The sequence below is a fragment of the Hyaena hyaena genome, unplaced genomic scaffold (genome assembly GCF_003009895.1).
Source record: "Hyaena hyaena isolate Hyena2069 unplaced genomic scaffold, ASM300989v1 scaffold_366, whole genome shotgun sequence".
In the NCBI taxonomy this organism is placed as follows: Eukaryota; Metazoa; Chordata; class Mammalia; order Carnivora; family Hyaenidae; genus Hyaena; species Hyaena hyaena.
In genome coordinates, this window is record NW_024080999.1 from 826,423 (window position 1) to 852,257 (window position 25,835).

The window sequence follows — 25,835 nt, forward strand, 5'->3', positions numbered from 1 at the left end:
CATGGAGTTAGAACAGTCTGCCTGTAGATCCGGGGCTCCTTCCCCGCTGGTTTACAATGCCCTGGTCCGAGTGCTGTTTTCCAGGAAAAAAGATATACTTGAGTTCAATCTGGGATAGGGTGGTGACAGTTGGGGAGGGGTGGGGTGGAGTTGAATGAAGAGAAAGAAGGAGGCCAGTGTAGAACAGTGTGTACCTGCCCATTCCTTGGAGTAGCGTAGCCTGGATTTGAATGTTGGCCCTGTCATTTATCATATGTATCATCTCTGTGAAGTTATTTCAAGTCTCTAAGCTGTTGTTCTCTTATATGAACATGAATAGTTAGAGTACCTCCTTCACAGTTACCGTTACTTTGATGATTAAATGGGATAATCTGTGTAAAAGCACTTAGCATAGTTCCTGCCAGACTGTAAGAGTCTGGTAAAGGGTAGTTTTCATTAACAGGAGTAATAATGATGATGAGTGAACTCTTTATGTCAGTTACTATTTAAAATGGGTCCTACTCCCTCTCTTTCTATATTTGTCTAATTTGGAACCCAACAGAACATTGAACATACATTAGCACAAGTACACATTGACCTTGGTTTTAGATTAAGATTTTGTACCTATTGCCTATATCTGTAAACTGTACTATTGCATCTCTGAGGGTCTAATGTGTACTCCATTGAGAATTGGCTACATGGATTGATGTATCCTATAGGAAGTAAGGGATATGGGGACATGTCATGAAGGCAGCACTGGAGAAGAGGTGGTATGTTATCCAGAAAGGAGAGTGGTATTGCCTTTAAGGAAAGTATGTTTCTTAAAATAAAGGGCAATTCAAAGAAACTAAGTTTGTAGCTACTAAAAACTGCAAATCTCTGGAGAGGCAGAAGCCATGTCTGCATTCTTTGTGGTTGGAAATTTCCACAGATGGTAACTGTGCTGTTAGTCAGCTGGATCAGGTGGGGAAAAAAATGGCCTCAATGTTAGAGAAATAGTTCTGGTATTGTGTACTAAGTACAAAGGGAGCAACATACGAAAGAGAAAAACCATCCTTCATTACAGAGTGACCAAAAAAACGTAAGTCTGGTAGAACGTGAAGGAGCAGACACTTAACTCAGATGAGGCAGTTGCCATTCAAAAGCCCTGTCAAGTCCCCACCCAATGAAGCATCTTTTCCCCCTTTATTGCTTTGATCTTTACTCATTTCTTCTCTCATATGTGCCATTTCCCTCATACATCCCTGTGAGATGTTTGCAAGCCAGTTGGGTAAGCAAAGCACACATGATGTGTGAACACTTACGAAGCTTGTGAACAAAGGTGAATTGAAACGATGAATCTAAATATGAAAATCTGAGGGACCCCAGGCAGTTGGGGACCTCTTGTTTCCTTTCCGTTGTCTTCTGAGCCATCCTGTGCCCTGTCTGTTCACAAAACAGTGCATACCTAAATTCTGTCCCCATGTTCCCTGGGGGGCCTGAGAAGATATTCTGTTCTCTTTTCACAAGATTTTGTTCCTTAGTGTGAGTTAGTGCTCTGAGGCTGTGGACAAGGGTAGAAATGTAATAAACGGTTTGGCATTTGCTTCTTTTTCACTTTCACTTGACAGGCTTTCTCCTAGGTAGAGCTTTCAAGTTATTCCAAGAAATGCAGTTTTCTGACTTAAGCCCTGAGCTGTAGCAATCCAGATTTCCTCATTTGAATGCAACTGGACCTGCAGTGCCTGAGATTGTATGATTTTGATGCATTTTAAAACACGAAGTTACTGGGCTCTGTTATCAAAGTGCAACATGAATTTAATTTTCCAGATCACTACAAAAGCCTTAGAGAGCTGTTAATATTGTGATTAGAAACAGTAGGAGGAGAAGAAGTAGCAGTAATAGAAGGAGGAGGAGGAATGGCAAAAGAAATAGATGGAATCTAATACAAGAAATATATATAATCTAAATAAAATCTGTTATCAGTAATAGGATATCATATCTTGATAATATAATCTTGATTATCTCAGTCTAACTACCCTGTCCAGAGGCATAATTTGTTCTTTGACTTTTTTCTCAATCTTTGATTGAGATATAATTGACATATGACATATCAGTTTTAGGTATATGATGTGATGATTTGATTTGATATATGTGTATATTGTGAAATGATCATCCCAATGAGTTTAGTTAATATCCATCACCTCACACAGTTGAATTTTTTCCCTCATGATAAGAACTTTTAAGATTTACTCTGTTAGCAACTTTCAAACATATGAAGCAGTATATTGTTAACTGTAGTCACCATGCTGTATGTTATAGCCCCAGAATTTATTTAGCTTATAATTGGAAGTTTCTACCTTTTGACCACCTTCACCTATTTCACCCCCACCCCTCGCCTTTAGCAACCACCAGTCTGTCCTCTCTGTCTGTAAGTTCATTTTGTTTTGTTTTTGAAGATCCCACATATAAATGAAATCATACAGTATTTGTCTTTGTTCACATGGAATAATGCCCTCAAGGTCCATTTATGTTGTCACAGTCTGCAGGATTTCCTCTTTTTTTTATGAATGAACAACATTTCTTTGTACATTAGAATATTTTCTTTATCCATTCAGCCATCTGTGAACACTTGGGCTGTTTCTGTGTGTTAGCTGTTGTAAATAGTGCTGCAACGAACATGAAGATGTGCATATCTTTTTAAGGTAATGATTTTATTTCTTTTAGAAATATACCCTGATGTGGATGGAAATCCTGGATCAAAGGGCAGTTCTATTTTTAGTTTTCTGAGGAGCCTCCGTACTGTTTTCCAGAGTGGCTGCACCAGTTTACATTTCTGCAACAATGTACAAGTGCTCTCTTTTCTGCATATCTTTTCTAATATTTGTTACCTTTTTGATAATAGCCATTTTAACAGGTGTGAGATGATATCTTATTGTGGTTTTTACTTGCATTTCCCTGATGCTTAGTGATGTTGGGCAATTTTTCCCTGCCTGTGGGACACTTGGATATCTTATTTGGAAATATGTCTGTTCAATTTCTCTGGCCATTTTTAAGTTGGATTATTTGTTTTGTTGTTGTTGTTGTTAAGTTGTATGGGTTCTTTTTATATTTTAGATAGTAACCCCTTATTAGATAGCATGATTTATAAATATTTTCTCCCATTCCATATATTGCCTTTTCATTTTATTGATATTTTTCTTTGCTCTGAAGAAAAGAAATTTTAGTTTGATGCAGTCCCATTGTTTATTTTTGCTTTTTTTGCCTTTGCTTTGGTGTCAAATCTAAAAACTCATTGCCAAGGCCAAAAAATCATTGCCCCTATGTCTTCTTTTAGAAGTGTTATGGTTCTGGGTCTTATGTTCAAGTAATTAATCCATTTGATTTGATCTTTATGTGTGGTTTAAGACAGGAGTCCAGTTTCATTCTTTTGCCTGCAACTATTAAGCTTCCCCAATATTATTTATTAAAGAGGCTATCCTTTTCCCATTGTGTATTCTTGGATCTTTTCATCATATTATTATAACTTAATTGATCACATACGCAGGTTTAGTTTTAGGGTCTCTGTTTCATTGATCTATGTGTTTTAAAGATTTTTTTAAAAGTTTATTTATTTATTTTGAGAAAGATAGCACAAATGGGGGAGGGGCAGGGAGAGAGGGAGAGGGAATCCCCAAAAGGCTCCACACTGTGAGCACAAAGCCGGACTGTAGAGCCCGAACACATGAAACTGTGAGATCATGACCTGAACCGAAACCAAGAATTGGATGCTTAACCGACCGAGCCACCCAGGCGCCCCTATGTGTCTGTTTTTATAGCATAGTGTGTTTTTAAACTTGAATGCTGGCTCTTCTTAAGTTCTTGTGTTCAATCTTTATCCAGCAAATATTTTTGTGTACTTATGGTGCTAGGCACCAGGAATACAATACAGACATGACTGTCATCGGGAATCATGAAGTTCAATGGGAAGCGACAAAAAATAACCAAATAAGCCAAAAGTGTCAAATTGCAACAGTGAGAGGTGTTCTTGCAGTTAGAAAGTGGTGTTTTGAGAGGCTCTAACAGGAAAATCAAGAAGGGTTTCCTGAGGAAGTGATGCTCAGTGGTTAACCAGGTAAATGTAGGGAACACAGCTTTACAGAAAATGGGATGTATAAAGACTCTGGGGCAATAAGGAGATAGTGCAACTCTGGGGGGAGGGGGGTTAAAAGGTATAATGCCTTATGAGAAACAATGAAATCTGGCCATGTGTAGCAACATGGATGGACCTTGAGGGTGTTATGCTGAGCAAAATAAGTCAGGCAGAGAAGGACAAATAGCATATGTTTGCACGTATAGGAGGATTAGGAGGAACTTAACAGAGGAACAAGAGGGAAAAGAAGGGGAAAAATAGTAGGGGAGAGGGAGAGAGGCAAACCATGAGAGACTCTTGAATGATGAGAACAAACTGAGGACTGATGGGTGTGGGGGGGGAGGGGGGAGATGGGCATGGAGGAGGCACTTGTGGGGATGAGCACAGGGTGTTATATGGAAACCAACTTGACAATAAACTATTTGTTAAAAAAAAAAGTTATTATGCCTTGAGCACAGAGATTGAAAGGGAAGCAGTTGAAGATGAGGCTAGAGAGACCGAGAAGTCCAGTCAGGTTTTATATTTATCCTAAGAGCCGTGGAAACTAATTGGTAAATCATTGTTTTGTTTTGTTTTGCATTTCAAGCAGATCTTTGTGGCAAAAGTATAGAGAATCAACTGAAAAGGGATAGAGAGGATAATGTAGATCAGTTAAAAGACAGGGCAGAAATCTAAGTGAGAGATGCTAGTAACATTGAGTAGAATGGCAGTGAGATACATGGAGAGGAATGTTCAAATTAGAAGTATATTTAGGAGGGCCGCCTGGATGGCTCAGTTGGTTAAGTGTTCAATTCTTGATATCTGCTCAGGTCATGATCTTATAGTTCATGAGATTGAGCCCAGTATAGGACTCTGTGCTGAGAGTTTGGAGCCTGCTTGGGATTTTCTCTCCCTCTTTCTGTGCCCCTGGCCCTGCTTGCTCTCTCTCTCTCTCTCTCTCTCTCTCTTTCTCTCTCAATCTCTCTCAAAATAAATAAAGATTTTGTAAAAAAAAAAAAAACATTTAAAAAGGAAGTATATTCAGGACATTCACCTATAGGATCGTATATGTGGAATGAGGAATAAAAAGCAATGTCAATGTCACTTTGTTTCAAGTATGTGGAACAGAAAAAATGGGGAAATTACTCATTGTGTTAGGAAAAACTAGAAGACAATCAGATTGTGCAGGGATTGCTTTGAGCTTGATTTTGTACATGTTGAGTTAGACATGGAGTTGACACATTCAGGAAATGTCAAGGAAATAGATAGACAGATACAATTCCTGTTCTAGAAAAGTTTAAGCTGAAGATACAAATTGTTGAGGCATATGAATGTGCACTAACAGAAGTTTGGGGAGTGAAGGAAATCATTTAGACAGGGAAAATCAAGTGAGGAAAGCAACGTGGCCCTTCAGTGGAGTCCACAGCAATAGATGGAGAAAGATACATCTTCAAAGGATACAGAAGAATGACTGAAGAAGCAGCAGTAAAATCAGGAGAGGAGTTGGCTCCTGGAAACCTAGAATGATAACATTTCATGAAAGGAGTAGCTGTGAGTTCTGATGTTTCTGAGAGGACAACGTGTTTATTGGATTGTATTTAGGAACATGGATGGTATTGGTCACCTTAACTGGAACTCTTTTTGGGGCACGGAGGAGAGATGGAAGTCAGGCTGTGGGGAGCAGAGGAGTGAGTAGGTGGCAAGGAAATGGAGACAATAAATGTTGACATAACTTCTAAGAAGTTTGTCAGTAATAAGGAGAAGGGTATGCGTGCTCAATGGAGGGTTTTCAATGGCATTGTGGTGGTAGTGGTGGTGGTTTTAATTAATGCAAGATGCTTGACTAAGCTTCAAAGCCCAGTCAAAGTTGAAAGAGAGTAGTTAAGTATACCATAGAGAAAGTACAATAAATAAAGTAAGGTTTCTGAGACTATAGGGGCAATGAGATTTATAATATTAGTACTATAACTATCCAGAAATTATAAAAAAGGACAAGTTTTAAAACTTTTAACAGCAGGGAAGGAATGCAAATGCACTGCATTTGAGGAGGGCAGTGCCCTCTTCTATTTTCTCTACAATAGGAAACAAAGTCATCTTCAGGTAGAGAGAGGGAGGAGGCTTCAGAAAAAGAGATTGGAGAAAGTTGAAATACCGTCTATGAAGAGAGGGAAAATGAGTTCATTAGGTAAATGTATTTGGATTTTTGGTCAGAGTTGAACATCCAGTTGAGTATGGTAAGAAATTGTAGTGAAGACAAGTGTTTGGCTGCTTGGGTCTGGGTATTAAAAAGTAGATAGCTGGGGTGGGGGGTGCCTGGGTAGTTCAGTCAGTTAAGCGTCTGACTCTTGATTTAAGCTCAGGTCATGGTCTTGCAGTTCATGGGTTCGAGCACCTGCATTGTAACAACACGGAGCCTGCTTGGAATTCTCCCTCTCCCTCCCCTCTGCCCTTCCCTACTTGTGTGAACACCCTCTCTCTCTCTCTCTATTAACATAAATGAGTAAACATTTTTAAAAAGTAGATAATTGGAGTTCACTATTGTTGGATTCCCTGTATATTACAGAGGAAGGGAGAAGAGCCAAGGGATCTGGGATATTAGCAAGAATGTTACTGAAATGATGGACTGCAGAACTTTAGCTTGATAATGAGGGAGGCAAAGGAAATAAAGCTGCTGAAGTGGGAGAGAGTAGAGATCAATTCAATAAAAGACCCAGTGAAGAGAGAGAACAGTTAAGATGAAATTCATTGCACAAAACGACTAGCAGGAGCGCTTGTAGGTTTGACTCAGGGATTTTGTAGGTGAGCACTTCTGTATGGCAGAAGAGATCCAAATGGGATCATGAGAGTGGATGGCAGAAGTGGAGGGGAGACCGTGGAGATAACAGTGGTCGGATGAGAGACCAGGTAATGGATAGGACAGCGGCACTGAACCTGAAACCACGCAGGGCCATATCAGGGGTTAGGCTGGCTGAGGGTCCTGCAATCCAGACACCAACACCTTCAAGGAATAATGGATGATGATTGGCACATTCGAGCGGGTGTTGGCAAGCTTGAAGGACCAGATAGTGAATACTCTAGGCTTTGTCTAGAGAGCCTCTGCGGCCTATCAGAACCGTTCAACTCTGCCAGAGCATGGCAGCACCTGTAGCCAGGACGTAAGGAAATGGGCCTGGCTGTGGTCTAGAAGAACTTAATTTACAAAACCAGCCTCCAGATTCAGCCCACAGGCCACAGGTTTACAATCCCTGAATTAGGGGATAATAGCAGTGAAGTGAGGAAAGAGGGATTATTTAGTTTTACTCAAAGTGTGTTACACATAGCTGTGTACTCACGATGATTTCAGATGATTCATGAAAAATTTTTACAACCTCTAATTGTGGAAAATTTCAAACATGCAAAATTATATGGAATAGTATAATAAGTTCCCATGTACTGAACATGCAACTTCAACAATTATTAACTCACAGTCTTGTTTCATTTATTTTTTAAAAATTTTTCATGTTTATTTTTGAGAGAGAGAAAGAGAGAGAGGGGGCGGGGAGGAGGGACAGAAAGAGAGAGGGGGAGACACAGAACCTTAAGCAGCTCCAGGCTCTAAACTGTCAGCACAGAGCCTTACACGGGGCTCAATCTCATGAACTGTGAGATCATGACCTGAGATGAAGTCAGATGCTTAACCGACTGAGCCACCCAGGTGCCCTAATCTTCTTTCATTTAAACCCTTAGCAACCACCACCTCCCAGATTAAGGAAAACCCAAGGTATCTTATTTTTTTTTTTTAATGTTTATTTATTTATTTTGAGAGAGGGAGAGAGAGGAAGAGAAACAGAAAGAAGGAGAGAGAGAATCCCAAGCAGGCTCTGTGCCATCAGTGCAGACAGCACATGGGCCTTGAACCCAAGAACCGTGAGATCATGACCTTAGCCAGAATCAAGAGTTGGATGCTCAACTGACTGAGCCAATCAGGTGCCCCAATATCTTACTCATTTTAGAATGAGTCTTTAAATGATAAAGATGTTGTTAAGTACACACACATACAGACACACACTCACAGATAGCCATGATACCACTATCAGAATTAAAAATAACTAGTAAGTTCTTAAAACCATTAACTATCCATTTGGCCTCATAGATGTTATTTTACATTTTGGTTGCTTAAATTAGGATTCACATAAACTCAAAGTATTATGAATCATTTGAAAAAATGTCTTTTAATCTGAATATTATTTTTCTTACTTTTCTTTTCCAATGTATTTGTTGAGTAAATTTGACTCTTTATCCTGTAAAATTACCCACAGCCTGGATTTTACTCTTATGTCCCATGGTATCTCTATGTTCCTCTTTCACTAGTGAGGTATTTTTTGTTTTTATTTTTTGTTTTTTGGCACAAATACTTCACAGATGATGTTGCATAGTTATGTCAGAGGCACATAATGTCTGGTAGTGTTATGTTAACAGCCACTGATGAGCATTGCCTAGATCCATTAATTCATTATGGATTGACAAATAGTGATGCTCTAATTCCATCATTCTTTCATTTTTTTTTTTAATATTTTTATTTATTTCTAGGAGAGAGAGAGAGAGAGAGAGACAGCGTGAGCAGGGGAGGGTCAGAGAGAGAGGGAGACACAGACTCTGAAACAGGCTCCAGGCTCTGAGCTGGCAGTCAGCACAGAGCCCGACGCGGGGCTCGAACCCACGAACCGCGAGATCATGACATAGGCGAAAGTCGGACGCTTAACCGACTAAGGCACCTAGGCGCCCCCATTCTTTCATTTTTTGGCTGAAGTCTTCTTATAGAGAAATTTCCTCTCATGAATCAGCTATTTATTGGAGGTACAATTTGTGTAAGAAAAGCAGAACAGATACTTGATTCTTTCCCTGTATTTATCAGTTTTAAAAATGCATTGATTCACTAGCATTCTTACAAGGTGACCGAGAAGTATTCTGTGTTAAGTATTATGAATTCACATGCATGGAGTTTTACTAGCATTAAAATATGTGATACTACTTGTCAATGAGCACTGGGTGTTATATGGAAACCAACTTGACAATAAACAAAAAAAAAAATTTGTGATCTAGGTTTCTAGTATTTAAAAATGTGCCTAAATTGATATTTTTGTATATCTCTAATGCTTTTTTCCTATTTACTCTGTTTTTCCATTCTGCAGTTTAGTTTAGAAATTTTCTACTGACCTATACTCCATTTCACAAATCTTATTTTTTGTGATGTCCAGTAAGTTTTCAACTCAATCAAATTAGTTCTTAATTTCTGACACTATTTTTTTAAGTTATGGTTTTGGGTAGATTTTTCATTCTTTGATGAGTCTGCCCAACTTTTCATTTACTTCCTTCAACTTTTTTTTCTATTCTTGAATATTCTTGAATATATTAAAAATTATATTCTCGTTGGAAAGCTTCAAGTCAGGATCATTTTTGTGTCTGTTTCTATGTTTCTCTCTCTCTTTCTCTCTTTTTGCAACTTCCTCCAATATTATCTCTTCCCTTTGTTTTATTGTCAAAGATAAACCCAACAGAATGTGCAACAATGAATGGTTTAAAAAAAATTTCGTGTTCTTAAAGAAATTAAGAGGAGAAAAAGAGAAAGATATATATATTCTTTTGTATTTACCCGTATATTTACCATTTCCTATGGTCTTCATTCCATCTCCTGGAGTGAAGTTACTCTCATTTCCTTTCAGCCTAAAGAACTTCAGAATTTCACATGAGACAAATCTACTTGTGAGGAGTCTTTTTCTTTTTTTTCTCTTCAGTTTTAGTTTTGAAGGATAATTTCACTGAATGTGAAAAAAAACTGGGCTTTTTTTTTCTTTCAGCATTTTGAATATATCTTCTGATCTCCATTGTTTCTGTTGAGAAGAGAGTCATTAATTGTTTTATTGGTCTCTGCATGTGATAGCTTTGTTTTGTTTTGTTTTTCTTACTGATTTCAATTGCTACTTGCATAATTTCCTTTGTTTTTGGCTTCCAGCAGTTTGATTATAATATGCCTAGGTGGGTGTCTCTTTGAGTTTACCTTTTTTGAGCTTTAAAGTTCCTAGAAGTATAGATTAATTTTGGGGAAAGTTTTTAAAAGTCAAACATGAAGTTTGGGGCCATCATTTCTTCAAATATTTGTTCTGTTCCAGTGTCTTCCATCTCTCTGTCTATGACTCGCACGGCATACATGTTGGACACTTGATACTGTCCTCTATGGCCAGTTTTCCTCCTGGAGGAAAGCTCCGTTTTCCTTCAATCCTCTTTCTGTTCTTCAGATTAGATCATTTATATTCACCGATATTCAAATACACTGATTCTATTTTTTTTAAGTTTATTTTTTATTTTGAGAGTGCAGAGCCAGATGTGGGGCTCAAACTCATGAACTGCAATATCCTGACCGGAACCACAATCAAGAGTCGGACACTTAACCCACTGAGCCCCTCAAATACACTGATTCTTCTGCCATCTCAATTGGCTGTTGAGAATCCCAAGTAAATTTTTAATCATTTTTGTTATGGACGTTTCAACTCTAGAATAATTATTTTGTTCATTTGGTAGTTTTCTATTCCTCCACTAAGATTCCCTATTTATTGACTCATTTTCATCATATTTTGTTTTAATCCTACGAGCACACTTATAAAAACTGCCTTAATGTCTGTTAAATTCAATGTAACACCTATTAAGAATCAGTTTCAACCAACTGCCTTTTTCCTGAATAGAGATCACAGGTTGCTTTTGTCTTCATGTGTCCTCTTTTTTGTTGAAAACTGGACATTAAAGTAATAATAGTAATAATGGGGTAACTCTTCGTCTGGTGGAGTTTTTAAAGTATTTTTGGTAACTATCCATATTTAAATTATAAAATCAGTTTCCTCTTCACTGTGTGGCTATTGATATCTCTGCTCAAGTTTTTATTATAATTCTTATGCCTTTAGGTTGGTTTCCACGGAGTTGCCTTGTGTTGGCCAAGTCCTTCTGTCGGTCCACCAATGAATTTGACAAGTTATGCACAAATCCTCCAGCCCTCTAGGCTTCTACCCTGTACATATAGATGTTGGGGGGGGGGATGGTTAGAGGGTGCATTGAAAGTTGCAGACAATAATGTGGACTCCTTTCTCTTTTATTTTCCAGTAGGCTCTCTGAAGTCCCTTCACTCACCTGTGTACTTTCCCAGCCAGCCTGGGATGGGTAGACAACTTCTTTCTGCTACTCTGTGACTCCCTGATTTCCAGAGTCTCCATGTTTCATGTCTCTCTGGGCTGCTACCCACCCAGATAGGATTTGCAAACCCAAGCTAACCAAGCTGCAGTTTTTTCTGTTTCCTACCAGGTGTGTGCCTGTTAGCGAACAAAGTGTAGGATCTTCGCGCTCAGACCTAACCTAATTCTGAGTTTCTTCTGGAAGAAAAGCTGCTGCTTGTTGTAGCCAGCTCCAAAATGGGAAAACGACTTTCTCACTGGCCAGGCTGGGGAAGGGCATGGAAGAACCTCTAGGCAAGAAGGCTAATGACTCCTGCCCTTTTTACTGAACTTCTAGCAGTTCTTCAAGAAGAAATGTTTCTCAATGACATGTTTTCCTTTGGTCCTGAAATGGTGGTTTTATTACATTTGCTTAGTCTTATACATGTTTACACAAGCAGCTCAATCCAAGCCTTGCCCCATTTTTGATACGTATCTTTTATCATTATTTTAAAATATATATGCGTTACTGCTCTCCTCCTTATGACAGTGATTTATTTTTAGTGCTAAAAGGAGACATAGATTCAACAGTCACCGCAGCTTTTATGTAAATGTCTCTTGAGTCCAAAGAGTATTCTTTTGGAGAATCCTCAGAAGTGCTCATGGGAGCAATATTCCCTGAGTTCTTACACATGGCATGAACAGGGTTTATGTAGTCTTTATATTAAAAGGCTAATTTTGCTGAATATAAAATCCCTAGTTCACATTTTCTTTCCTTGAGTATATTAAATATGGTGCTACATTATTGTCTGGCATAAAGAGTTGCTGTCAAAAGCTAAAAATCCTATTTTCTTTCCCCATAACTGACTTTTAAAAAGTACCATTATAATAATGTGCTTAATGTCTATTCTGAGCCGATTTTCCTACTTTTGCGGTATAATCTTTCAATATGTAGTTTCTAATCATTATACTTTAAGAAATTGTACTTGAATTCTAATTTTTAGTATTTTTTCCTGTCTACTGCTTATGTCATTCAGTGACTTCTATTATACATGCTTTTAATCTTCTTTGCTTATCTTTTTTCTTTTATTTTAAAATGTATTATTTATTAATTTATTTTAAAATTTCCCTTTATTCAATTTTTAAATTTCTTTCACTGCAGTAGCATTTGGGCTAATATGTTCTTGTTTTTCTTCTAGTTTGCTCTTAACTTCTCTTTTAAAAAATATTTTTAATGTTTATTTATTTTTGAGAGAGAAAGAGTGACAGTGTGAATGGGGTAAGGGCCAAGAGAGAGGGAGACACAGAATCTGAGGCAGGCTCCAAGCTGTCAGCACAGAGCCTGATACGGGGCTCAAACTCACGAACTGCGAGATCATGAACAGCCAGGCACTCTTGCTCTTAATGTCTAAAATGAGTTATTTGGAAATAATAGGTGAATTCTCTCACCTACCTCTGCTGTGCTTCCTTCTCTCCAGTTGACTCATTTACCAGTCTTGCTAAAATTTTTCACAGCTCATCTCATTTTCCTTATTTCTTTTACCTCAGTTTCAATTATTAGGCTATAGTTTTTATTTATTTTGAAGTTGTCTTGTCTAACATGCTGTCAATGGTGCAGGGATGTTTGTTTATTCCCTTTCCTCTCTTTTCTTGTAGTATCTTTACATGCGATTCTATCCTATCCTTTTTCTGTTGCTCACGCTTAAGGTAAACGCATGCTGATTTGTGCCCTGGAAGGGAGGGCCAGGTTAGCTTTTCCAGGGTCTTCAGTGCCTCTAAAGCCATCTCGTCTGTTATTTTCAGGGTAAATAATATTCCATTGTACTTTCTGGGATATACTTTCTCTCCTCCTATCCCTCACTTTTATCTAAGTTGCCTGTTTGCTTTCTCCTATTGGACCTGTCCTGTTTATTCTTTTTTTTATAATTTTTTTACATTTATTTATTTTTGAGAGACAGAGCACAAATGAGGGAGGGGCAGAGAGAGAAGGAGACACAGAATCCGAAGCAGGCTCCAGGCTCTGAGCTGTCAGCACAGAGCCCGACGCAGGGCTCGAACTCACAAACTATGCGATCATGGCCTGAGCCAAAGTCAGACACTTAACTGTCTGAGCCACCCAGGTGCCCCTAGACCTGTCCTGTTTAATTTGGTTTCTACTCCCAGGGGTTTCTCCTCAGTATAGGGATATGTCTGAAAAGCACCCTCTGTCGCAGAGCTGACCAGCTTTTCCTTGTTTTCCTTGAAGGCCTGGGTAATCTGGTGCCTGCAAGCCCCTTTCTTCATTTCTGCTGCTGTTTTCAGATTAGCCCACATGTTTTTCTAGTGATTAGCTATTGCTTTTTGGGGGGGGGGGTTCTCTAGTTCTTAGGGGCATCGGAAGCCCAGTCGATTTTCCTCTGTTTCTTTCTGTTCAGTTGCTGATATCACCATGGTCTAGTGATTTGTCGCCACCTGTTAATGGGGATATATTGTTAATTGGTGTCACTATAGATATTAGCTATATGTTTTTAGCTTTGCTACTCTAATTGCTTTGTCTGCTTTTATAGGGAACGTCAGAAATACTTAAAAAGTTAGGTCAGTTGCATTGCCACCTTCCCAGAATCTGGATAAACTTTACAAAAGTTTAATACTTATATAATTGGTGATGGTCATTAAAATATAATTAACATATCAAGTGGATTTCATTTCCTTCTCAAATATTAGTGCTTAGATCATTCTCTGTTTAAAATAAATTTTTGTAAGTAAAACAGTTACAGAAAAAAGAAACAATTACAGTAATGTTAAGAATAAAATTGAATGGTAGTAATGATGTGCAATCGTGGCAAACAGTTTTGGTGGTGGCATAAAATAAATCCATGCTGAAGTAGTGCTATAGCTAAATTGTTTTAACCATAAAGGACAGGCTTTCTTAAATTATGGGGTTGGAATAATGTTTGGAAGCAGTAATGAAAAGCAAGGACAGCAGTGGTCCCATCTCCTAATCGTGAAGAAATAAGGGTACAGGAAAGTAAACAACCACTACTTGAGAATGATACAGGGAAGTTGTGGCCTAATGGGAAGGCCAGGTTTCAATTCAGGAATGGAGGAGGAAGGAATCATCAGTAACAAAGATAGCTACGAGAGATTGGAATATAACAAAATTCTAAAGCTAGATATAACATTACAAACTGAGAAATATCCCACTTAAAAAATATGCTGTTGATACTAATGAAAATACTCATATCCCATGATCCATTAATTAATCATACTTCAGGGAATTTATCTTAAGGAGCTGAATGGTCAGGGGAAAGCTATTAGTATAAGGATGATCCTTGCTAGATAGATATCATAGTTGAAACTAAAACCCCAAACTGAAAGAAGACACAAGCAAATATGTTGGAAACGATGAAACAAATGATGTTGTGTATAAATGACAGAATGACAAAAAGTCTCCAAAAATTTCAACCACAAATAGCTTAAGAATTATGCAGAACATTTTAAGGAAAAATATAGGAAACATTTGCTGCTTCAAAGGATTTCAAAGAGTGAGAAAACATATACATACAAACATGATGTATATAGATGTGGAAAAAAGAACATAAGATTCTTAGGATATTAGGACAATAGCATTCTTTCCATTTATAAACTGTTTTTTGGTCTCACTATAATTTAGTCACAAATGTGTATGTGTGTGTCTATTACTTTCCCCCAAAGAGGATATTTGGCTCAAATTACATTAAAAATGAAAATCCAGGGGCACCTGGGTGGCTTAGTCGGTTAAGCGTCCGACTTTCGCTTAGGTCATGATCTCGCGGTTCCTGAGTTCGAGCCCCGCGTCGGGCTCTGCGCTGACTGCCAGCTCGGAGCCTGGAGCCTGTTTCAGTCTGTGACTCCCTCTCTCTCTGACCCTCCCCTGCTCACGCTGTCTCTCTCTCTCCTAGAAATAAATAAAAAAAAATTTTTTTAAAAATGAAAATCCATTAACAATACTTCTTCAGAGTTTCCTTACATATTTTTCCATATCATGCTCTCTTTGGAGGATGGCTTATAAGGTCTAAAAAGACAACGAGACATGAAGGCAGTAAAAAGATCAGCGGATGTCATTTTGACAGGAAGGAGTGATGAATAGATGGAGAACTGAGAATTTGGGGGCAGTGAAACTATTCAATGTTATACTACAATGTTGAATACTTGTCATTATCCAGTCATTAAAACCCATAGATTGTACAACTCTGAGTGAACGCTAATGTAAGTAAACTATGGACTTGGGGGTGATCATGATATTTCATTGTAGTTTTATCAGTTGTAGCAAATGTACCACTGTGGTTAGGGATGTTAATAGTAGGGAACATTGTGCGTGCATGGGGAACAATGGGAACTCTCTGTACTTTCCACTCAATGTTGCAATGGAACTAAACGCCTCTTAAAAAAAATTAAATCTATTAGAATTCTTAAAAAAGACAATTCAAAGTTGGGTTATAAAGTTTTACATTCTAACTGATCAAGAAAATATGACCCGAAACCTAAAGCACAAATTTTGGGGTTAAAACAGAGGACTATATCAAACTGTGAGTTGGGTTCTTTGAGAGTAGTTTCCTGTAAATTTTCCGTGATTCTCAGCAGTTCCATTTTGCCTTTTGGACAATGAGGACCGTAGTGGGGTTTTGCCTTGTCATAGGTGTGCCCTGAGGGCAGATAAATCTCTATAGTAAAACTGCTCCTGTCCCTCTCATAAAAAAAGCATTTCAGAAACCAATCACATGTTCATGCCTTTTCCATCTATGTTTTGTTATAGTTACGCAGGATGAATGGAGAAGCGACCATATAATAGAAGTACAGATAAATCAGACTCTGGAAATACCATGCTTTCAAAATATCTCCTCAGAAATTTCGTCTGAGTTCACCTTTGCATGGTTGGTGGTAAGTGTTGCCCTTTTCAGTGAATAACTGCATGGGTCTTTAAATATTAATGACATGAAAATGAATAACAAGTAATAATAGGGAAGGAAGCACGAGGGAGGAGAGGCAGGCATTATGTGGAAGATGCCCGACTGGCGGGAGAGGGAAGGGAGGGCACTAAGGTTCCTTCTAACTCCGCAAGCCTCCAGGTCTGTGAATACAGTAATTTAAAATTTAGTTCCTAAAGGTTAGTTACTATTTCAAGCTATATACTGAACCATGATTACAGAGAGGAGAGAGTATGATGGCCTGGAGAGGAGCGCATCCAGCAGAAACCCCTTCTCACAAAGATTTGTTTTATAAACAACATGTACAGAGGGAGAAGCCCCTTTTCCTAGAATCCTTGCTGCTGCATCCTGGGGAATACACAGCATCTTCAGATCGGGAAACAGAACCGCTCAATGCTCGTAAGATACAGGCAGAAGGGGCACCTGGGTGGCTCAGTCAGGTGAGCATCGGCTCAGGTCATGATCTCATGGTTTGTGAGTTTGAATCCTGCATCGGGCTTTCTGCTGTCAGAAAGCCTGCTTGGAGTGTGTGTGTGTGTGTGTGTGTGTGTGTGTGTGTGTGTGTGTGTGCGCGCGCGCGCGCGCGCACCCCTCCCCCCCCACACCCTCTCTTTCTCAAAAATAAACATAAAAAAAAATAAAGATAACCATAAACACAGTTTTGAGAATCACATAATGGGACATTTCTTTAGATGGTCCAGAATATGATTAGAATAATTTTTAGATTGTCATCAAACACAGGTTTTAAAATTTTTTGCTGAACTTCTAGACCTCCGTGAATGTAACAGTAGATACAGTTTATAAAATACTGTGTCTGCATAAATGATAATGCATATTATAAGTTACCTAAATTTTTATGGGCTGTCTTGGAAACTAGACCCTTTCTATAAAGATTTCTCTGAGGATGTGCCAAACCCAAAATAATGGACTTGCAAGGAAGCCTCGAAATACAAACTACTGATGAGCTTTCACTGTCCAGGTATTTTTTGAATAGTCAGTAGGATGAAAAGAAAAAAAAATGTTCTGAAATAACTTTATCACACTGTTCTGAGATCTCTTTGTCATCCATCAAAAAATGCTTTTTTTCTCCCTTTATAGGGTTTGGTTTCTAAAATGTAAGTCTTCCTATCACTATGCCTATCATTAGAATAAATCAATTGTTCTTAACAAACATGGTACAGTGTGGTTTGCAGAAAAAAGTTGAAAAGTGGAAATGGACTCACGAGGGCAGGAACTGGCTCTACTAAACATTACAGCAGTGGAAGCATCCTATCTACACCTTGCTTGAGCTGTTCATGTGTCCCAGCAGCGGGCAAGAATTCCACTCTACGTATCACAAAGTTACTATCACTGGGTATAATCAAGTTTAATCATAACAAATAGTAATACAGTTTAATAAAGCATGACTGTAGAGATTTATACTGGCTAGTAAGTTGATCTATAGCATCCTTATCTTCTCTAAAGGGTGGGTCATCTGTTTTTCCAAGCAAGTGTCAATACTTCGGTCAGCCTGTATCTTTTGTGTGACTCTGAGCTTCTCCAGGGCAAAAAGCTGTGCCACTCATTTCAAACTCCCCAGCATCCAGTATAGTACTTAGAACACAGGCACTCGATAAAGACTGGATAAATAATGGAATGGATCTGTTTCTCTGTTTCTCTTTGTCCCTTCCCCTCACAGTCCTATTCATTGGACTCATGTTAAACTGATGGTCACTAAATTCATGCTGGCTGTTCAGCTGGTTAATGAGCAGCTCATTCGTTATCCATGACCAGATAACTTGAGAAGACACCTTCTATCTAGTAATTTCCTTCAAAGACATGAAGAAGACTATGCAGACCTTATCTCTGGATCCTGCCAGGACCTTCAGGATAAATGAGAGACAGAGAGAGGGCACCTAGGGTCACACAGGGAGGCAATCTTAAACTTCTAGAACCTCAAGCATGCTGTCACTTTGAAGGATGCACCGTGATGCAGACAACTTGAGGAATCTTTTTGATTTGAAGAAATCTCTCTTCAAAGGGAACATTGTATTGGCGAATGTGCTGATGAAATTCCTACTGTGCATTCCCTCTTTAAATGCAAAATCTATCTGCTCCTCTGGTTTTCATCTGTGCTCCACACTGTTGGCAGCTGTGGGATTCAGCAAGTCTGACATGAAATCATCTAATGTCCTCATATTAGGACAGCTCTTCAAGTCATGACTGTGACAGGTCTGCCTGACATAAATACCACCCCCCCCTTCAGTATTTAATCTCTTATTAAATGAGCAATAATCATCTCTTAATCTCTTGTTAAATGAGCAGTAATAATCATAATAAGCCAATTGTTCTTTAAAACATGCTCTCATGTGGCTTTTAGGAAAAGGTTAAAGACTGCAGGTGGTGAAGACAAACTGAAGAGTGTAACAACCTACTGGACTGAACTCAGTCGCTCCAGGAAGCTGCGAAGGGCTCCTACTTCCAAGGAAGGCTGCACGAGGCCCTGGAAACAATTTTATAAACAAGATTATTTTCGTCTAGGTCCCTGAAAAACCAAAGTCATGTCTTCTTGTATCTGGAATTTGATAACATCTCATTAATTCAGGATTGTCATTGGTATTCTCAGTTATCATTAAAAAATGATTTTTCTCTCTGTACCTGAACCTGTGCAGTGGCTGCATTAAATGCATCCATGGAGTAGTTTCATTGCATTTGGGGAAGTTACATTCCAGGGTGGTAACTACACTGACATAGAAAGGCATCAGATGCAAATGGTGTATCCAACACTGATATAGCATGAGTGGCAATTAACTAAACACAAAGGGTTGATCCATCCGTGGGCACTGAGCGTTTCCGTACATGATGGGATGATGAATAAGAAGTCAGAGGATATTTATGTTTCGATGGAGTGCAGTTGGTAGATAAGGGACAAGTAGTAGTTTCTCCGGTTTATGTCCTGGGGCACAAGTGTATAGTCATCCGGGAAATCCTGCAGGTTTATTCTGGGAGCTTCTAAATAGAGTCTAATATTCTGTTTTCATTCCAAAGTATCACCCTGATTTCTTACAGTATAAATTTCAATTCAGTCCTGCAAACATATGTGAATCTGTTTTGAGTGTTAAGTCCTGCAGGGATATAAAACGACATTGAATATGTTTCCTGCTATGAAATACAGCTTTAATAAAAATATATAAAAATGGCAGCATAGAGGGAGAATGGTTTGATTCTGAGTAAATGGACCTGGAAAAAGCTTCTTCGATTATGTTGGAGCTGGATAATTAAAGAACAGTTGGCCAGCAAAGCTCTGACACGGACAACCCTGAGATCTGGGGCCCGTGAGTACTAGTTGGTAGTGGCAGTGTAGAGAGGTGCTGAGGGAATGTTTGTTTCTAAAGTTGGTGAAGAAAGAGAAACCCATGACTTTACTCCTTAGGATCATGAAAAGAAGGAGAGGATTACATCAGATTCAAATAGTTCAGTATTAGTGATAAAGGCACAGGACTAAAACCTAGATGCTTATGTTTCTTTACGTTTCTATCTATAAATGCATCTTTTCAATATACTCTTCACTAATATTTGTGATGTTTTATGTTTAAACAAAAAGTGGACTGGCAATATAAACAATGTTGGCTTTCCATGCCTGTGGGAAGCCTAGCTATTCAGAAAATGAAACCGTCACCTTCTACCTGATGGCTGCTGACCCCAATTGTCTTCACCATAATCAGAAATAAAGTAGTAGCCAACCCCCAGAGAACTGGCAACCAATAGCAACGACTAGAAAAAATATTGTTATGGTGCTCTACAAAGTAGACGTGGAGAGCTTTGCAAGCAGTCTGCTTTGACAGCACTGACTCGGTGGAAAATAAATGGAGGAAGTGTGACGATAAGAAGCAGTTTGGAGATAAAGAAGCAGCGATCGATACAATTAACAGAATTTATCGAATGAGCTCTATACACTCAATGCCTGCCATGTGGTATGGTCAACGCAGCCAGGTCTGACGTGGAGCTCGGGCCAGCCCAGAGATGAGGTAACATCACTGAATCAAATAGTGCCAAGGCCTCTTTTCTGCATTGGAAATTCTGATTATAGTACAAAAACAGGAAAGCACACACAAATTATTTTAAGGTTTTTCATTAAGGTCATTAAGAGACATAGAGGAAGAATTTTTCATGATTCAGTACGACCCTGCCCAACCCTCATTGTGCTAATTATTTTGCCCAATTCCCACCCAAAATTTAATTATGCATTTATTTTTCTTCTGTGGGTCCTGATTTTTTTGTTTTTCCTGTGAATTTGTTCTTCTCCTCAAATAGACTATACGCAGAAAAGGCAAGGACTCTGTTCTGCTACTGATATGAGGCTGGATATTGCAGTTATTAACAGTGTGACTTTGGGAAGGAAATGGTTTTAAAATCCTGGCTCTTACCATTTACTCGCTGATTGTCATAGGAGCTAGGATTAGGGTGAAGTGAGCAAGGTCCTCTCCTTAGATGCAAAATTTTAAGGGACTGCCCCCCAAATCAGTAATTAAGATACATACTTTAACAAAATATTTTTTAAAATAAAAACTTAGAGGAGCACCTGGGTGACTTAGTTGGTTAAGTGTGCGACTTTGGCTCAGGTTATGATTATGCAGATCATGCGTTCGAGCCCTGCATCAGGCTCTGTGCTGATAACTCAGAGCCTGGAGCCTGCTTCAGTTTCTGTGTCCCCCCCTCCCCACCCCTGCAACCTCTCCTCCTTCCTCACTCATGCTCTGTCTCTGTCTCAAAAATAAGCATAGGGATTCTCTCTCCTTCTCTGTCTGCCCCTTCTCTGCTTGCACTGTTACTATCTCTCTCAAAAAACAAACAAAAAACAAAAACAAAAACTTTACAAAGTCATCAAATTTTTTTCTTTGGAAAAAAGGTCCATTTACTCAGAATCAAACCATTCTCCCTCTATGCTGCCATTTTTATATTTTTTTCTTTTAACAAGAAAAAAAAAGGTAAGATAAAGACTCTGTACAAGACCTCTTACCAGTCTGTTTTCAGCAGACAAGGTTACTTAAGAACATTATTATCATAGAGGATTTGAGGTATACTCTCTGATCCCTATTGCCAAAGGTAGATCACTATATCATAAAAGAGCTCCTTCAGTCAACAAATTGTCCACACCTCTGTAATCTGCAATTTATATAAAGGCCTCTGGCTTCCTGGGATTTCTTTGCAATACTCAGGAAAAAAAAGTTCTTTTTATTGTTTTGTGATGGTTTGGTTTTTATTGGTATGTGTTGTCTCTGAGGCTTACCTGTCCATGGCCCTGGGCATCTCTGCCTTTTGATGCCCTGAGTTAAGCACCTTCTTGCTTTGTTTGACCTTTGAGCAAATTACTTAACCTTAGTTTATTCCAGATTGTCATAGGAATAAATCAGAAAGAACTTTGCACATAGGAATAAATCGAAAGAACTTTGCACAGTGTCTAAAGCATAGTGTGTGCTGAATAAATTTAAGCTATGATTAATAAGAATATAAAACTTTTATAGTGAGGCGCCAGGGTGGCTCATTTGGTTAAGCGTTCGACTTAGGTCATGATCTCATGGTTCGTGGGTTCGAGCCCCGCGTCGGGCTCTGTGCTGACAGCTAGTGCAGAGCCTGGAGCCTGCTTCAGATTCTGTGTCTCCCTCTCTCTCTGACCTTCCCCTGCTCATGCTCTCTCTCTCTCTCTCTCAGAAATAAATTAAAACATTAATAAATTTTAAATGTAAAAGCCATATTAAAAAAACTTTTATGGTGGTTATAACATATTATTAGTATTATTTTCTCCTCTCCCAGCTCCAGACATTTCATTGTCTGCCTGGGCTCATCTTCTTCTTACCTCTTCTCCCATTTGCTCATTGAAGGCGGCCATTCACTGCAAATTCTTCCCTCGACCCCGTTTAAAACGCCTCCATCAGTTTAAACTACCCACACCCAGCTACATAATAAAGGAAAAACAGCTTTGTCTCCCTAGTTTCCAACCTCAGCTTCTGACTGCCTTTCTTCCCACTGCTAAGTAACAGATGGAAATGTTCCAAATGGGGAGTCATTTTCTAACTGACCAAAAAGCATTTTGAACTTTAAAGATCCTCACAAACACAGAGCCTGTGCATGAAGCAAGCGCTGTAGAAGTTAGCTGGCTGTGCAGACCTGCAGGGGGAGCCTGCCTCCTTCATTATTGGCCTCCAGATCGGCGGCCTTTGAGTGAACCGTGCCCACTTTCTTCTGTCACCACCCAACACACATGGCTCCTTTTAGGGCCCCTGTCTCCAGCATATAAGTTCTGTCTTTTTAATTTCCTATATGCTTCTTCATTAGGAAGAAAGTAGCACAGACTTCTAGGTCCTTCCTTATTGTGGGGTGAACTGTATGTCATTGTTTCAGGGTAATCTGGAGCAGGCTCTCATTGTTTGCAAGCTGTACCATCTATGTGTCTGTATGTAAAGCTGATGGCAATCTTAGCCCTAGTCACTTAAAGAATGCTATCGTACGGGTGGTTTAGTCGGTTGAGTGTCCGGCTTCAGCTCAGGTCACGATTTCACGGTTTGTGGGTTCGAGCCCCACATCGGGCTCTGTGCTGACAGCTTGGAGCCTGGAGCCTGCTTCAGATTCTGCGTCTCCCTCTGTCTCTCTCTCTCTCTGCCCCTCCCTTGCTCATGCTCTGTGTCTCTCTGTCTCAGTAATAAACATACGAAAAAAAAAAAAAAGAATGGTGTCTTACATAAGAGTTTCTCCTAAGTATATTCTGGAAATACCTACATAAACTATTTAAAGTCTGCCTTCGCATTTCCACTGTTTTCTGCTCCCAGGTCATACTTGAATTCTCTACCTCTCTTAGCTTCCATTTCTTCTAATCTGAATCTGTCTAGTTTTGCTTTGTTTTGTTTTTTAACAGATTTAAACCAGAGATTCCAAGTGACAGATCTTTGTTTTCTTTATTGCGTGACTTCTCCACCAAATGCATTTCTGTTGATCTCCGTTCTCTCCGTTTCCCCTGATCTCTGCACATAATGATTGATTAATCTGTTGTTTAGAGTTAGACCGTGATTCTCAGACCTGGATCCTTTGAGGACCTTTCAAAAAAATGTTCCAGCCTGAGTTTCATCCCAGAACAACTGAGATAGAATTTCTAGAGGAGCAACCTGATGTGTCACAGTGTTTTTAAAGCAACTCAACTGACATTATTAAGTTACGTTAGAGAAGAATGAGATCATTCCCTTCCTCTACCCTTGGCCCATCAGGAGTCCCCTCGCCACCGGCCCTTAGCACATTCACCGACACTGACCAGCACGATGATTGTCTGGCGATCTTGTCCATGGCAAGTCTGGTATGGCAAGAAGAGTAGCAGCTTTTCTTCAAAACTGCAAGAAAGGATACGGAATAGAAGCACCAAGTGCTTCAGATAAACTCTGATTGGTGGAATTCCAATCAACATTTGCAATCTACTCTTTATGTGTCCTCTTTGAAGGTCGCATAGAAATAAAAACAGAAGGGCAAGGACCATGACTAGTAGGAGGTAAGGAGGCAAGAAAGTGCCTAGGGTACAAAATTCAAGGAGGCACTGACTCTCAGATACCCACCCTGCACTGATAAGGCCCTGAGAGTGAGTGCTTCCTTCAATTTTATGCTATAAGAGCCTCTTTACGTCTTCCTAGTCCTGGCCCCAGGACTAGGCTCCAGGGAGCTAAAGTGAGACCTTTTCTAAAGGAAGGTGGAAGGGAAAACAACGGTTAATCATCTGGTCCAGCTGAAGATTTAATAAGCAAAACGGATACGGCACATCTTAGCATTCAAATTCTTGAACTTTGGGGCACCTGGGTGGTTCAGTCAGTTAAGCGTCTGGCTCTCCAGTTTGGCTCAGGTTGTGATCTCACAATTCACGGTTCCAACCCCACGTTGGACTCTGCTAGCAGTGCAGAGCCTGCTTGAGATTCTCTCTCTTCCTCTCTCTCTCTCTCTCTTTCTCTCTTCCTCTCCCACTTGTGTGCTCTTTCTCTCAAAATAAGTAAACTTTAGAAAAAAATGATTCTTGGGGCACCTGGGTGGCTCAGTCGGTTAGGCATCCAAATTCAGCTCAGGTCAAGAGCTCACAGTTAGTGAGTTCCAGCCCTGCATCGGGCTTTGTGCTGACAGCTCAGAGCCTGTTTCAGATTCTCTGTGTGTGTCTCTCTCTCTGCCTCATCCCGACTCGTGCTCTGTCTCTCTCTCTCTCAAAAATAAAATAAACATTTAAAAAAAATTTTTAATTCTTAAACTTGAAATAAGAATTATGATCTTTCATTAGCCCCCAGTGCTGTGCCCTCCAAATCCCACTGCTGATATGCACCTTGTGGAAAGTTATGAAGGGGAAGTTCTAGTCAGAAGAACATCAAGTTTCCATTCATGTTAGGAGAGGGTGACTATAGTCACTGAAAGTCCAGTGTAATGATCTTTTCTCTAGTAACATACCAAATATCTCTTAATTTCAATTATTCATCCATCACCTCTATGTTTTACAAGATATAAATAAAATAATGCATGTGAGCAGCTAGTCTAGAACTGACATGATTGAATGCTCAGTAACTGGTAACTATTTCTTTCAGCAGGAAGATAACGGAACTCAGGAAGCAGGTATCACCCAAGGTCACTCCATCAGCAATTCCACACCATTTAAAGACAGAGCCCAGCTAGATACAGGCTATAAACTCAACCTCTCTCCAGTCCAAATCCACGATGATGGCCGGAAGTTCACCTGCCACGTTATGGTCAGACCTGGCAAAATCTTGAAGAGCTCCACCACAGTCAAGGTTTTTGGTAAGAGCTTCTGTTCTCTGGACTCGCTGCCATCCTTCTGTCCATTTCTCCTGCCTTGCTCTCCCCTGGAGAGAAAGTGCCCGCTCTCTGGAGAGCAGCCCCACAGGACAGCTCTTCTAGAGCTCTGTTGCCCTTGATATTGGCATTCACGTTACGCAGGAGGATAAGGGTAAGGAGTTCAAGAATGATGATTGAGCTAATAAAATAAAATCACACTGAAAGCCACAGATTGGCCAGTTTCCTGGTGACTACCCCTTATTTACAACTTTAATGTTTCCTGAGAATGCTGGAAATCTCTTTAATTATAACTGCCAAAATTTAATTACTGAGTTGTCTACTTGTCTCGGTTGCTTGCTGGAGTAAGGCGGAATAGGGACAGTGTGAGAAAAGGAAAATGATAAACACAGCTTCAAAGAAACTGCAGGAGTCTCCTCACCCCCAGCAGGGCCAGCTCCTCAGCAAAGGAACCTGCGGGTTGGCCCTCTGTCCCTGCAATCACTGAAGTGTGGAGCCGAGTGGAAATATCCACCGCAGCCCACTCAAATCTCACAGGCTCTGCGGGGAACAAATCTGGGGGAAATGTGAAAATTCTGTTTTGCTCAGTGATGCAAGGCAGTATTAATAAATACAAAACCCAAACCCGTGACTTTGGATCGTTCTCATCTTTATCCCTAAGAACTGTGATTTTTTTTTTTTTTACAAAGGCGTTTTTAAATGAAGACAAAGAGAAAAGCAGTGATGTGGATGAGGGATTAATTGTTTTTGCAAATGAGGGAAATGGAGAGAAAATAACTTCACAAAATCTGAGGGCACGAGCTGCTAGGTTTTCCTTCAGTTTTCTGAATGGCTGGA

At 39.5% G+C, this 25,835-nt stretch overlaps 1 protein-coding gene across 7 annotated transcripts in view; it reads left to right on the forward strand.

The window, feature by feature from the left end:
* The window catches only part of CD96 (CD96 molecule), a 113,016-nt gene that overhangs the window by 17,028 nt on the left and 70,153 nt on the right, over positions 1 to 25,835 (forward strand). For 4 of the 7 annotated variants that reach the window (XM_039250386.1, XM_039250381.1, XM_039250382.1 and 1 more), the window contains 3 exons: positions 16,022 to 16,146; positions 16,415 to 16,633; positions 24,776 to 24,983. In XM_039250386.1, the coding sequence (XP_039106317.1) occupies positions 16,022 to 16,146; positions 16,415 to 16,633; positions 24,776 to 24,983 (552 nt within the window). Of the gene's footprint in view, positions 1 to 16,021; positions 16,147 to 16,414; positions 16,634 to 24,772; positions 24,984 to 25,835 lie in introns of all 7 variants that reach the window. The other 3 variants (XM_039250385.1, XM_039250387.1, XM_039250384.1) reach the window with 2 other exon arrangements.